Source organism: Pogoniulus pusillus, chromosome 22 (genome assembly GCF_015220805.1).
Source record: "Pogoniulus pusillus isolate bPogPus1 chromosome 22, bPogPus1.pri, whole genome shotgun sequence".
Lineage (NCBI taxonomy): Eukaryota > Metazoa > Chordata > Aves > Piciformes > Lybiidae > Pogoniulus > Pogoniulus pusillus.
This window is the reverse complement of record NC_087285.1, coordinates 15326004-15340203: the sequence shown is the minus strand read 5'-3', so window position 1 is coordinate 15340203 and position 14200 is coordinate 15326004. Positions and strand designations below refer to the sequence as shown.

Here is a 14200-nt window from a genome sequence, read left to right as displayed (position 1 = left end):
CATCTTAGACCTTACAAACAATTGTTTGCAAGGGAAAAAAAATATAAAGAGAGCATCGACATAGACCATAGATCAAACAGATCTCCCTTACTTTTAAGTAGAAATCCCCGGAACGTTTGTGGCATTTATATGGGAATGTTGTTAAGTAAAAAGCCTTTGAAAATTAGGTGGTACATTGTTACCACTTTCTGTGACTCTTTGTGTGTCTTTATTCTGTTATATGCGAAGAGTTAATTCTGTTAACTTTCTCAACATAGTTTCCAGTCGGAGACCATACCGAGAGTACTATGTGGATGCCTTAGGAGACCCTTCAGAGAAAACCTGGGTTGCTGGGAAAGCAATTGTCCTCTTTGAGGGAAGACATCAGTTTGAAGAGCTGCCTGTTCTTCGACGAAGAGGAAAGCAAAAGGAAAAAGGCTACAAACATAAGGTGAAAGATCTGTTTTCTGTAGTCTTTTTTTTCTGTTACTCTTTGAGTCTGCATAGTACAAAATTTTCCTTTATGCCTGGGCAGTCCAGGGCAGCTTTCTTCTATGGCAGCGACTGCAGCAACATGGCCAGGGGAGCAATTATTTACATCCTTACAGTGAGCATAGTTTGTATAAACTGCCAGCAGTTTCTAGGCTTTCTTTTGTGGTGGGGTGTGGCCTGCTGCTTTTATTACCTAGACAGCTCTGAGAGGCTGAGGGGTCAGATAGGAGATCTGTTCGGCTGCACAGCCCTCTCCCCATGTCTGTTACAGAGCTTCTAAATAACTTCCTGCGCTCTCTGGCAGCCTCTTTTGGCTGATCGGAAGAAGAGGCGGAGCTGCATGCTTCACTTGATCACTGACTGAGATAAAGCAGTGAGGTTTTTAGCCCTGCTTTAGTAATTCTCTCTGTAGAAACCTGTGAGGACTTTTAATTTGACTTTGCAAATGCTTTGTCATTGAGCCTGTGGGAATGAGTTTCGTGGCTCACAGCATCATCTTTCTTTCCAGTCATAACACTCCAGAGCAGTTGTAGACTACCTAAAGTAGTGTGACACAGGTATCTGGTCTACATCTTTAGGAAGATAACTGGAGAAATTAACATTTTTAGACTTGAGGAAGTGAAGAAATACACAGACTGCTGTGGAAGAGAACAGGTAGTCATACTAGGCAGTGGTGTCTGCTTTTTTCTTTTTCTGTTTTTTTTCCAGGAGGTTTATTAGCAGTTCAGTACTTCATCCAAACTCATCAGATTAAATATGCTCTTCCAGATGTGAGGCCCCAGGTGTAATGCTTTCATTTGGTTTTCCTTTTCCAGGAGCATGTTCAGTGAGGACTTCCTTCTCTCTGAGTTCCCAGTCCCCTGACAACTAGTTACATGCTTCCAAGTGACTTTCTGGTCCTGGAAGTGCTGCATCTCATCTTGTATCTAAATGGCAGTGGTGATGCAGCTGCAGTAGAGGGAATCAGACATTTTTTTCTTTTTCTCCTGACATAAATGTCAAGATTTACATCCCTGGAATCTGAGATTTGATTTGAAGCTGAGTGTCTTTGGCTGTTTTGCTAACAGGCTTCATAAAACTTTTTTTTTGTTTTTGGTGGTGTGGGGTTTCTTTAAAGGAAAAGTGTCAGAAGTTTAAATTGTTCCTCCTGCCTTGGAAATGGTTTTGATTTTAGAAGCTGTTTAGAAGCCTTTAACTTGCTGTTTTGCAGCCAAGAACTACACATGTGGATAAGAAACAAGTCTCTTGCTGGTTTTAGGTGTTAGCAGAAGTTCCCGTCCATTATGGAGAGTGCTTTTCTTTATACTAAAGGTACAGAGTTAAAGCTGGGAGACTTCTGGGTACTGAATGTCTTGAATTTGATAGAGTACATTTTAGATAAGCCTGTGGATCTCATGTTTTTACCAGGGTGAATTAGAGATGGAAGATTAAATCATGTTCTGAGTTGTTTGCTATTTCTGTGCCCAGGATACACAGGATACATACGTGTTCACCTTTATTGGCTGTTGTGTTCAGGGTTTGCTGGGGTACCAAGACATCTGGTTCCTGGAAGACCTGTGTATAGGGACTTTCTTTGCTGTTTTGGGAATGCACAGGGATTTTTATTTGGCTCAGCAAGAGTGCAGGGTACTTACCCAGGAGGAGTATTAACTGTGTCCACTAGTCAGTCTCTGGGGATCCATGCAGTTGTGTTAAATATGGAAAATGCAGAACTGTAACGCTGTTCTGTGCCTTCTGCATCTCTGTCTCACTTTGCTCTTGATGCTTATCCTATCACATTTTTCCTTCTTTTTTTTTTTGTCTCCTCCGACTTTAAGGTTCCCCAAAGATTTATGGCTAAATGGGAAGTCAGTGTTGGACAGGCAGAAGATATTCTTCTCGGGGGGCCAGAGGATCAGAAGTGCAGCCAGAACTCCATCGAGGTGGACAGTGAGAAGGAATTGCAGTCGGAATACTATGCCAATGGCCCTGAAGCAGAAAGGGACAGGCAGCTGAATGGCTGTTTTAAATCCTTGGTGTTTGACTCCAGACGCCTGCCCAGTGAAAAAGGAAAATTACACATTAAGCCACACGTGAAAAAGAGCTCTGACAACAGAAAAAGGACTAGAGTAAAAAAGAGTATTGCAAGAAGGGAAGCATCTAGGGGAGAGATGAAAGTAAAAACACCAGAGAGCATAGTTAGTAACGTGATTGCTGGGGACCTACCAGATAAACACGCATCTCATGAGCTTCGCCGGATTGCCAGCAGCCTAACAGCATCCAGTGGCACCAGGGAAAACCATTTGCTTTCTTCCTTTGGAGAAAGACATTTTGAAAAGACAGCTTTGAAAACGGACTATGAGGATCGTAAAAGCGATGCTCTGAAGAACACACTCCAAGGGGATTTGTTTTCCAGTGCATCTTTGGAGCGAGAGAAGAGTTCCCTGGGCATTGTGTGCAGTTCCAAATTACAAATACACTATTCTGCATCTGATACTGGTATTGAGAAAAAGCAAACTGAATCAGATTCATCCTCTTCCCTCTCAGATGGTGGGAACAGTGATATAGATACCGTGGACCAAAGTTCAGAGAGAGCCTTTAGCACTGTTGAAGTTAGTGATTCTTCAGATAAAATGGAGAAGGATTTTCCTATGACATCAAGTGGCAACATGAAGCTTTCCACTTGTCTTTCTCAGAAGAGCAACAGAAGGGCCAGGAAGAAGTTGTACCGAGATCGCAAACCTCTGGGAGGTTCAGTAACAAGCAGACTCGATGCTGAATTTGCAGATCGCGGGATTGAAGTAGGCTTCTCTGATGCTGAGATGTCATTGACAGCTCTTGAGTGCTCCTCAAATGTGAGAAATGACAGTCTTTCTCTAGCAAAGAAGCATGCTACTCCCCAGAGTGCTTCCAAAGATGGCTCTTGGACCGCTGTTTCAAATCAAGCAACCTTAAAACCGAAAAGCATGAAATTGCCACGAGTCAGGAGTATAAAATGCAAACATAAAGAAAAAGTTACGGGGTTGGAGCCCTCTCTTGCAGAAGAGGAGGGTGGCATGAACTGCTGCTCTTCTGTTACCAAAGGTTTCTCTGGCCTTCAGAGAGATTCTGTTCAGAGAAGCAGAAAAGTCGATGGTCAGAAACTGTTAAACAACTTGCATGAGAAAACCAGGGATTCTGCCGAGATAGAAACAGCTGTGGTGAAACACGTCTTGTCCGAGCTGAAGGAGCTGTCCTACCGGTCTAAGAATGACGAGGCTGGTGACTCTGGCACTCCAAAGGCTGCACCTTTACTTTTCTCTTCTGCCTCTGGTCACGGTCGATTGCCTATTGAGCCAGATTACAAGTTCAGCACCTTGTTAATGATGTTGAAGGATATGCATGACAGTAAAACAAAAGAACAACAACTGATGACTGGTCAAAATATAGTCCCCTTCCGAAATACCAGCACAGCTGATGGTTCTGGAAGCAATTCTGCGAGTGGTCTGAAGTCCTTGTCTATCGTAGGTCCCCCATATAAAATAGAAAAAAATGGAGATTGTGTCCAGGAAACAGCAAATCCAAACTCTGCTATAAGCAACTCCTCACTTTCACGCAATCCTCCAACCAAGTTGTCGGGGATTGGTACTGGTAAAAGGGAGCCTGCCAGTGCTGCCGTTTCTGGGACAAACGGTGCAAATTGTGTGCCCAAACGCAACTGTTCAAAATCTAAGCAGTCATCACAGCTTGGAGATAAAACAGTTTCAAACAGAAAGGACTTAAAACCAGGAGGGCCAAGTAAGTTGCTAAGTCGGTTATCCAGAGGTTCAGGAGAAGGTGCATTCCGTGTTCGTGGTTCGGTTACCGGTCCTCTAGGTAATGAGGCAGAAGATGCTGAGAGGCAAGAGGCTATTGATTTAACAGAACATTCAACTGATGAAGAGTCTGCCTGTTTATCTGATGACAATTTAGGTCGTGTTGGAAGGAGACCTGAAGCTGGTAGAAATATTGAGAGCTACGCTTCAGCTGAAAATGGGGAGAGTCCAGACTTGGATTCAGAGGCAAATAGTGAGAGCTCTCTTGGTGATGAGTCTAATGGTGTAAATCACGTAGCACCCAAAAAGCGATGGCAGCGTTTTAACCAAAGCAGTGCTAGATCTAATAAGCACACCAATAGATCTAGGGAACAAGGAAACTTGGAGAGTGCCTTTGGCCTGAATTCTCGTGGCTTTTCACTGAAGGGAAATGAGTGCTTGGGACGTAGGCATTCCCCTCATCCAAAGGTGCTTGAGGGACACCTGACAGAGCAGGACTATGAGAATCATGTAGACTTAGTTGAGAAGCGTTTGAATGTATGTGGTAAGCCAAACAACAGTGTGATGGACTCAGAAACAGAGCTTGGCAACTTTGCTCCCCAGTCTGAATTCTCTGCACAAGGTAAGGGAGCTGGACTTGCGCCAGAGCGTGTATTTGTATGCATTTTGTACTTTTCATTTAAAGCATAAGTTATGGAACTTGGGGCTGTTTGACAACATGGACATGTCAACATCAGAGCTGAAGAAAGTGTGTTTTGTTGGTTTGGGGTTTTCTGTGAGAGTGGAGAACAAAGAAAGCAGAGTGACTATGGGATTTTGCTTAGCTTCGTGGTCAGAATGTTTAAATACGTTACAAATCATTGGGTGCTCCACAGTGAAAAGTAGCAACCACCCTTCTGAGTTTGGGATTTTTTTGGGAAACTTACACCTTCACAGTGCGTCTTTTAGAGCCATGTGCTTGGTCTTAGCTGAATAGGTCAGTATTAGAAAGTTGTGGGAAACATCCTCAATGGCTGCTGGGTTTTTTTTGTTGGCATTAGACATAGAGTCCTCCCTTTGCTTGTTCTGTAGGATTTTGAACCAAAGTGATGGGGTGTTTTCATTTGTGTTCTTGTGTGGAATGTTATTATCTGCTGTTAACCAGCTGGAGAACCCCAGAGATTTCCTAATGCAGAGCTCCAGTGTGGCTATCTGAGGGATGAAAGGGTGATGAAAAGATGGGGGCAGAACAGAAGAGAGGAGAAGCTGCTGGGAAGGCTAACCTGGAAGATAACAGTTAGAATTCAGGCAGCATCTGTGGAAGGGAAGAGACCTAGGAAGGAAGAATCTTGTGAGGATCACAAGGTCACTCAGCACTGCCTCTCCTGCAGAGGTGGGAACATTTGTTTGAAGCCAAAACAAATAAGTGGAGGGGTGTGTGGAAGGAATAGGCCCATCAGAACCACACTCAACACACCCTCAGATTTCTGCAATGAATCGGAGGAAGCAAACCTCAGTGGAAACAACAAAATGCATTTTTTGCATAGATGTCACCAAGCTAAATTGCTCTCATCTGTTTGCAATATCCTAAGTTAATAGAAGTCGGCAGAATTTGGAACCTGTATGTATTTTTGTCACTTACTGTGTTACCGCAATGCACGTTTTGGTGTGTGTATTTTGCTGGTGGTGATGGCTAAAGCTTACCTGCACCTTTGTCTCTGGAAAAGGCAGCTGCTGGCTTAGTGGTTGGGTAGGACCTGCCCAAGGCAAGTCACGGCAAGCATAGAAAATAAATCCGTAGGGTGTAACACAGCAGGTAAAAGTTCTGTTTTGAAAACATGACAAGCTTAATCATTCAGTGACTCCTGGCCTTAAGTCTTCACAAAGCAGACAAGAGAATGCACCTTGTCCTGGGGTTGTCAGGGCTCTGCCACAGCAGTTGCAGCTTGCTGGAGGGAACAAGTTCCTCATTTGCACTAAGATGCAGCTGAGTTCTCATGAATACATTGTAGTTTTGCATCTGAAGTATCCCTGTAATGTTGCTATGTAAGATGAAGAGGCAAGCCTACAGAGAGCTAAGAACAGGACCTGCTGAGATACAGTAATACATTAAGAAGAGTGTGACCAGTACGTCAAGGGGGGTTCTCCTCCTGTCTACTCTGGCCTAGTGAGGCCTCATCTGAGCTACTGCATCCAGTTCTGAGCTCCTCAGTTCAAGAAAGACAAAAATCTGCTGGCAAGAGTCCAGCGTGGAGCCACTAAGATGATTTTGGAACTGGAACATCTACCTTACAAGGAAAGGCAGAGAGCCTAGTCTGTTTAGCATGGAGAAGACTCTGAGAGGATTTCATTAACACTTCTAAATATCTAAAGGGCAAGTGCCAGGAGAATAGAGCTGGACGCTTTTTCTGTGTCCAGTGACAGGACAAGGGACAGCACACACAAACTGGAAAACAGGAAGGTTCCATTTAAACATAAGGAGAAAATTCTTCAATTTGAGAATGACAAAGCACTGGAACAGGTTGCCTAGAGAGGCTGTGGAGTCTCTAATTCTGGAGGCATTGAGAACCACCTTGGATATGTTCCTGGGTGATTAGGTAATCCTGCTGTTGTAGAGGGGTTGGATGAGATGATCTTCAGAGGTCCCTGTGACCCTGTTTAATGTTGAGACACAAGTGGCAGAGGAAAGCAGAAAGCTCCTGGACAAAGTGGCACCGGTGGAGAGCAGTGCGTAGCTTTTCTGATGCTGTACATAGGGATGCTGCAACAGTGAGGGGCTGGGCTTGCTTGCAAAAGCAACAGATCATCAGCTGCAGTGTAATCCGATTCCCCTACCCTAAATAGCATGGAAGTTCCTGAATCTATACAGGTGTACCGTAGGAAGGCACCAGAGTCTCCACACAGGAGGAGCTGTCTGGACTGCCGTAAAATCCCAAATGTGCTGGTGTGACTAAGTAAACCTCTAATGCTGTGAAAAGCCCATCTGTGGAAAACAGTCTTCCTTTTGTATCAGGCCACTTACATAAAACACAGTTACATAAAAGTACTAGAAGTTACAGTGACTGCAGCTTAGAGAAAAATCCCCTCTGTTTGCCAGTGCCTCAAGCTGATGTGGCCAGTCCTCATCCACAGCAGGCAGGAGTATGGGTGTAGGCAATCAGAACATAATGCAGTCAAGCTTTGTAGCTTGTGCTGAGCTCAAACTGTATAAATGATTCGTTGTAGTTGAATGGCAACATTGGGCATGTCTTTGCTACAAACTTTGGTGTGATATCAAGTAAAAAAGGTAAAAGTGAAGACTGGAATCTGATGATGCAAAACATTTTTATTAAATAATAGTTTTGTCAGGTATGTGATTTCCCAGTGCAAATCAGACTGCATTTGAGATTCTAGTATAGGATTCACTTTGGGGGGAAAATACACTTAAGCTAAGTCCTCTGGCACAGTGCTATTGTGCTCTGCTGTGTAGCTCTGGGCCTCTAAGTAGTTGCTCAGTGATGGTACTACTCGTCCTGTAACTGGTTATGTGCTCAAACGTGTATTTAACTCATACCTGTGCAGAGCTGCATTTGGGAAAGTTGTTCCTTTCTTCTCTTGGCCAAGTTTGGCTTTTTCATGCTTGTTTAACCACAAAGCCACAATAAAGCACAGCAACCCCGTCCAACATCCCTGTTCTGAAGTGTTGCGTTGGAATGCTTCATTATAAGATGTTTCCATTCTAAAGAAGCAGCAGCCACTTTCTGCACATGAATCTCTCTGCACAGAGATTATACACTGTTTGGTCCTAAACTTCCAGAAAACTGTAAACACTTCCATGATTAGGAGAAATGCTTCAATTATATTATTTAATAGTTTTGAAAACTTTAATAAAGGGAAAAGTCAGAGGTATTAATGGGAAGTGAGAACAAGATGTAAACTTGCATCATCTGGCTTTTGCAGCCTGGAGTAAAGATGATGTAGAGTATCAGGACTTGCCATGCGTTGGGACGTTGAGGTGGCATAGTGTGGATGATGAAGTTTGGATCAAATACCTGTTACCAGGTTTGCCTTTCAGTGGTGCAACATTGTGCAAATACAAAAGCACATGAGCCCTGCAGAGCCTGCAGTCACTGGTGAGGACTGTTCGCTCCCTGATCTCATCGTGGAATCTGTTGTCAGGAAGCAAAGGACATAAATGGCTTTGCAGGAGCAGATAGGGGATACAAAGCTCTTGTATATGCAAAAATATGTTATGGAGGGTGGGAAGGGAAGGAGTTCAGTTTGTGTTACTAGTGAAACTAGCGACAGAACTGTGTTAAGCAGTGTTTTCCTGGGCCCCTGCACTAAAACCTAAGGAGTCTTGAGTTTGCCAAAGTATCATCATGAGTCTGAAGTGCTAATGGTCTTAGGTTTTGATAAAGATATTGGAGGAAGATTAGGTGCAGTTGGTCTGTGGATATGTTGGGTGAAATTCTGGGAACCTCTTGGTCAGGTATTTAATGTTGCTTGATTTCCTATCTTGAAGTGCCTTAGATACTTGAAAATCCCACCTGCCATGTAGGGGTTATGGAAAACAGGAAGCTCAAAAATTGTGAGACTGTATCAAAGAGAAAGAAGTAATAGGGTTCTTCCTACTGGCAGCCTCTGGAAGAAGAGGCAGGAACAACTACAGATCATGAGTAGAACTTTGTCTTGTGATTGTCTCAGAAACACAGTCTTGAAGCTGCTTTCCTTTTTCTTAGTACATTCAGAGAGGAAGCGCCTTAGAAAGCCAAGCAAACGGCTTCTGGAATATGCAGAAGAATATGATCACTTATTTGCACCCAAGAAAAAATCAAAGAAGGGCCAGGAGCAATTGCAAAAGGTAGGTCAAAGCTGATATCCTCTTCATAGTTACCACTCTGGGGCTCTGGTGCAGATTTTTGATGCGTTCTTGCTGACTGAGTGCTCTTGCAGCATGCAGTGCTATACAGGGTGGGTGTTTTCACCAACATGTTTTGCTATGCTAGGTGAGTTCTGTGACAAGATCCGAATTAGAAGGAGGTCTTCCTGCACAATGCAGTCCTGACAGAGATGCCCAGCGGGAGACAAGTCCTTTGGTTTCAACTCCATCTTCAACCAAAGAGTCCCCTCCCATCCTTGAAGCAGAGCACCCCTTCTCAGAACTAGGATCCCATTCTGCTGATCCCACTAATCAACCTGTAGAACAACCTTCAGATTTTCCAGAACTGGTGCTGTCTTCCTCAGATGTTTCTGAAGTTTCTGCTTCTCCAGATGCAGAAGAGAGATTTCTGAAATCAGGTAAGAAGGAGGTTCTTTGGTTCTGCTCCTGTAGGTGAATATGATGTATGTCTAATGGAAGTTGTTGCTTCAGTCAGTGTGAAAAAGTTAGAAGATGTTAGCTATTTGGTTTCACTTTGCTTCATTCAATGGCAGTTACTGGTGCTCAGAATAGAGAGAAGGTAGGTGCAGCAGCTCAGCCACAGCGAACTAGCACTTAAGCTAATAGCTTTCTGTAGTGTCTGATGGTCTTCCTAAGGTCCTGGTGCAGAATACCCTTTTGTACCCGTGAAGTAACTCAACTTCAAGTCCTTACCATCTGTGCCTGCAAACAGTGTTGTTCCTTCAGCTTCAAAGTCTCTTGTTGCTGTGAAAACCCTTGGCTGCAGTCTAGCCACGTTGAGGTTCATATGTAAAGTCTGATCTGCATAGTTTGTGTGGTGTATGGTGATGTTTTCCTCTCCTAATGAGTTCGGGGAGTTGTAGCACAAAAATTTCATCTGGAGAAGTTTGATAAAGGTTCTAAGCATCTGTGGAAACTTGTCAGAAGCTCATATTACCAGCAAGCCTCAGGACCTTAGCTTTCAGTAAGGCCCAGCATAAAAAGACATAGTGCAGTCCAGTGAGTGTTTCTGCTTTCCAGCAGAGTCCGTATCAGGATCTGCTTTGTTTTATGTTCATTTTCTAGACAGTTGGACAGGATTTTAGGAGGGAAAACTGTGGGTATGAACCTAAGGTTGGAGATGCAGGGGAACAGTAATACAGGACACAGCAATGGGAGCACACACCCAGTATGCAGAGGTTGCATGGCTTTTCCCCTTCCTGAGAAAAGTCACCTCTTGCTAAAAGTGCACAGAGCCCAGGCTGTGGATAGAGGATTGCCTCGAGAATGATGCTGTGTTGTCCCTCTGTTAGGTGTCTACAGTGCACAGAGTGGGGGGTGTCACAGAAAGGATACAAGGCTAATAAAGCAAGGAGATGACTAGGATATGGTGGGTAGCAGGCTGTTTCTGTGAAGCCTCTTGCTCTCACAGCATCATCATTTTCTGGTCTTTTGAACTTTATACTGCTGCCAAAATTACTGTGGATGAACCAAGGTCTAGAAACTTGTTACTTCCTGAATGTCAGCAAAAAGCTTAACTAGGACATGTTGCAGGTTACAGCTGATTTGTTTGGAGGTTGTCTTTTCTCAGGTAGTTTTAACCAGGAGCATGCACTTTAGCCTATTGACTATACTCAGTATGAGTGCTGGTGGGAGTGGAGGCAGGGCTGTATGTGTCAGTGGTGGGACTGGTTTATACCACATCAAAGGGATGGAGAAATTGTGATCTAAAACTACCCTGCCAGGATGTGTTAGTTGCTGGCATTGACTTCATAGTTTATCTTCTGTGGGTGAATGTTTTATTACTTGCTGAGCTAGGCCTGAAGGTCATGGCAGATCAGGGTCCATTTCAGGGTTCAAATCTCAATCACAGAATGTTTGGGGCTGGAAATGACCTTTCAAGATCATCCAGTCCAATCCCCCTGCCAGAACAGGATCACCTATACCGGGTCACATCCTGGTGGGTTTGGAATGTTTCCAGAGAGGGAGAGTCCACAGCTCCCTTAGGCAGCCTGTTTGTGTTTGGTCGCCTTCACAGTGGAAAAAAATTTCCTTGTGTTTACATGGAACTTCCTGCACCTCAGCTTCTATCCATTGCCCCTTGTCCTGTCATTGAGCGTCGTGGAGTGGAGCCTCACTCCATCCTCGTGGCACTCACCCTTTATGTATTTATAAAGATTAATGAGGTCACCCCTCAGTCTTCTCCTCTTCAAGCTAAAGAGCCCCATTTCCCTCAATCACAGAATCAGCCAGGTTTGAAAAGATGTCCAAGATCATCAGTCCAACCGATCACCCAGTTCCACTCTCTTAAGCATTTTTATGGCTCTGCAGTGGACTTTTTCAAGCAGTTCCCTGTCCTTTAACTGAGGGACCCAGAACTGGGCACAATATCCCAGATGCTGCCTTACCAGGACAGAGTAGAGGGGGAGGAGAATTTCTTTCAACCTACTAACCACAGCCCTTCTATTACACTCCAGAAGTGGTACTGAAATGGGCAATTGGTATTTCTGCCCGAGGATTTGGGCAGAATTGGCATTTATGATCCCAAAGATAGAGTGAAGCTGATTGTTTTGAACTTTTTGTTGATGTTTGCTTGATAGTCTTGGTCTGATTGAAACCAAGAAGAAGAAAGCCCTCATTTATCTGATGGGAAGACTTTTGTTGCAGGGAACTTTGAAAGCAAGCGTCAGCGGAAGCCCACGAAAAAGCTCTTGGAATCCAATGATTTGGACACCACCTTTATGCCAAAGAAAGAGGAGTGGACTCCCCCAAAGAAGGTACTTTCCTTCCAGCTCTTTGAAAACCAGATAGTGAACAGCTTGACACCAGACCCTGCTGAATGAGACATGGTGCAATGGGCTGTGGTGTTTTGGTTGTTTTTCTGGCTGTGGGTCAGGAGCAAAGGTCTACCCTTGCCAAAGATATTGCTGGTTTCTGTGTTTTGATGAAACAGTTTGCTGACTACAGATGTATTTCCTACCCTTCCCTACTTGTAATGAGGATTGGGTAGTTTTAGCTGTAAAATATCCTCTTTTTGTTAATTTATATGGAAAAGCAGCCATCTGGGTGCTGACTGGGGAGGTGTGACCAGAAAGGTTCTGTTCAGAGGCTTTCCGTGGCAGTGTAACTTGAACCTAAGGCTTTGTCTATTTCAATCAGATTTCTTCTGAGCCGTGTTTCCTTTGTTACATACTGAATGGTATATGAAGTGCACAGCTTGTAGTAGGATGGAGGCTTGAGTTGTATCACATGAGATACACAGTGCAGATTTTTCAAGAAGATGCTGCTCTTCTCCAGTGAAGATGTCTCCTGTGAAGACAGGTTGAAAGTTGGGGTTGTTCATACTGGAGAAGAGAAGGTTCCAGGAAGATCTTAAAGCAGCACTCCAGTGTCTGAATGAGGCCTACATTTCAAAAGCTGGGAAGGGACCTTTTAGAAAGGCATGCAAGCAGTAGGATGAGGGGCAATGGTTTTAATCTAGAGAACGGCAGATTTAGATTGGATATTAGGAAGAAGTTTTTTACTGTGAGGGTGTTGAAATAGGTTGCACAGGGAGGTGGTGGATATCCCATGCTTGGAGATGTTCAAGATCAGGTTTTATGAGGCTCTGAGCATTCTGATCTAGTTAAAGATGTCCCTGCTCACTGCAGGGTAGTTGGACTGGATCACAGAATCAGCTGAGTTAGAAGAGATCTCCAAGCTCAACCAGTCCAACCTATCATCCAGCCCTATCCAGTCAACCAGACCATGGCACTAAGTGCCTCATCCACTCTTTTCTTGAACACCTCCAGAGATGGTGACTCCACCACCTCCCTGGGCAGCTCATTCCAATGGAAAATAACTCTCTGTGTGCAGAACTTCCTCCTAACATCCAGCCTATACCTCCCCTGGCACAACTTGAGACTGTGTCCTCCTGTTGCTGGTTGCCTGGGAGAAGAGACCAACCCACCTGGCTACAACCTTCGTTCAGGTAGTTGTAGATAGCAATGAGGTCTCCCCTGAGCCTCCTCATCTCCAGGCTAAACAATCCCAGCTCCCTCAGCCTCTCCATATAGGGCTTGTATTCCAGGCCTCTCACCAGCTTTGTTACCCTTCTCTGGACATGTTCCAATATCTCAACATCTCTTCCAAACCAGTGCATTCTACGAAATACTCCATACTCACTGACATAGTTTGAGAAAAAGCATCTTACAAAGAATTTTGATGTGGTGGACCCACATAAGACTTGTTAACACCATTTCTAAGGTTGATTAATAATGCTTTTCCTGCTTTCTTTTTTCTCTCTGTGTGACAGTCTTAATACAGTTATTATGGTTGCAGTAATGCAGAGGCCAGTGTCATTCAGTCTTGAGCTTCATACAAATGAAAAGCAAGAGAGTCTTTGTTCCCAGCAGCTTAAAGGGTGTTAGCAGTTTTTTCTGGGAGAGCTCAGTAGCAGGTGGTCCTGATGAGCCCAAGACACAGTAGGCTGACATTCCTCCCTGCCTAGAAACTGACTTTTCCATGTGGGTTTCTGTCACACATGCAAAACAAATGTTTTTCTTGTAAAATCTCTATAATCATTGATGGATTAATGACCTGAACTGTAAGTTACATGTTGCAGTCACTCCTAAGGCTCTGAGTGGCTGAGGAATGTGCATCTCTGGTTTGCATCTGGTGACTTGGCTCTTGTGCATTTGTAGGGTGCTGGTCCTTCAGAGAGTGACAGCTCTGAGCTCTACTCACCAGCCCACTTCTCGGACCTGGGAGAAGGTAAGTGGAGGCAGAGCTGAGGGTAGATTATTACTGACATTTGGACTAGTGCCTGTGGCTTTGTGTGTGTAAGGGCTGATGTGTCCTGGGCTCCCGCTGCTCTCAGCTGAGGCAGTGGCAGTAGAGATAGGTACCAAGCTTGCTTACCCAAGGTACTGTAGTGTCTTTGATTTCCCTATGGAAAGTGAAGATGGTGGGTTCATGTAAAGTTGGGATGATGTTCATTTCTTAGTCTGGGTGCTTGCAGGAAACTCAGCAGAGATGCACTGTCTTTTTCCTGATGACATGTTGTGACTGTGCACAGTGGTGGCTGTCCTGTCCCATGGACAGTTGTGCAGTTGCACTGTGCTCCCTCCCCCTATGC

General features: G+C 44.3%; 1 protein-coding gene across 3 annotated transcripts in view; it reads left to right on the top strand.

Annotated features, from left to right (window-relative positions):
* NSD1 (nuclear receptor binding SET domain protein 1) overlaps window positions 1-14200 on the top strand; it is a 67081-nt gene that overhangs the window by 20224 nt on the left and 32657 nt on the right. For 2 of the 3 annotated variants that reach the window (XM_064161878.1, XM_064161879.1), the window contains exons 4-9: window positions 258-430; window positions 2289-4866; window positions 8945-9066; window positions 9212-9503; window positions 11752-11861; window positions 13767-13836. In XM_064161878.1, the coding sequence (XP_064017948.1) occupies window positions 258-430; window positions 2289-4866; window positions 8945-9066; window positions 9212-9503; window positions 11752-11861; window positions 13767-13836 (3345 nt within the window). The remainder of the gene's footprint in view (window positions 1-257; window positions 431-2288; window positions 4867-8944; window positions 9067-9211; window positions 9504-11751; window positions 11862-13766; window positions 13837-14200) is intronic. The other variant, XM_064161880.1, reaches the window with a different exon arrangement.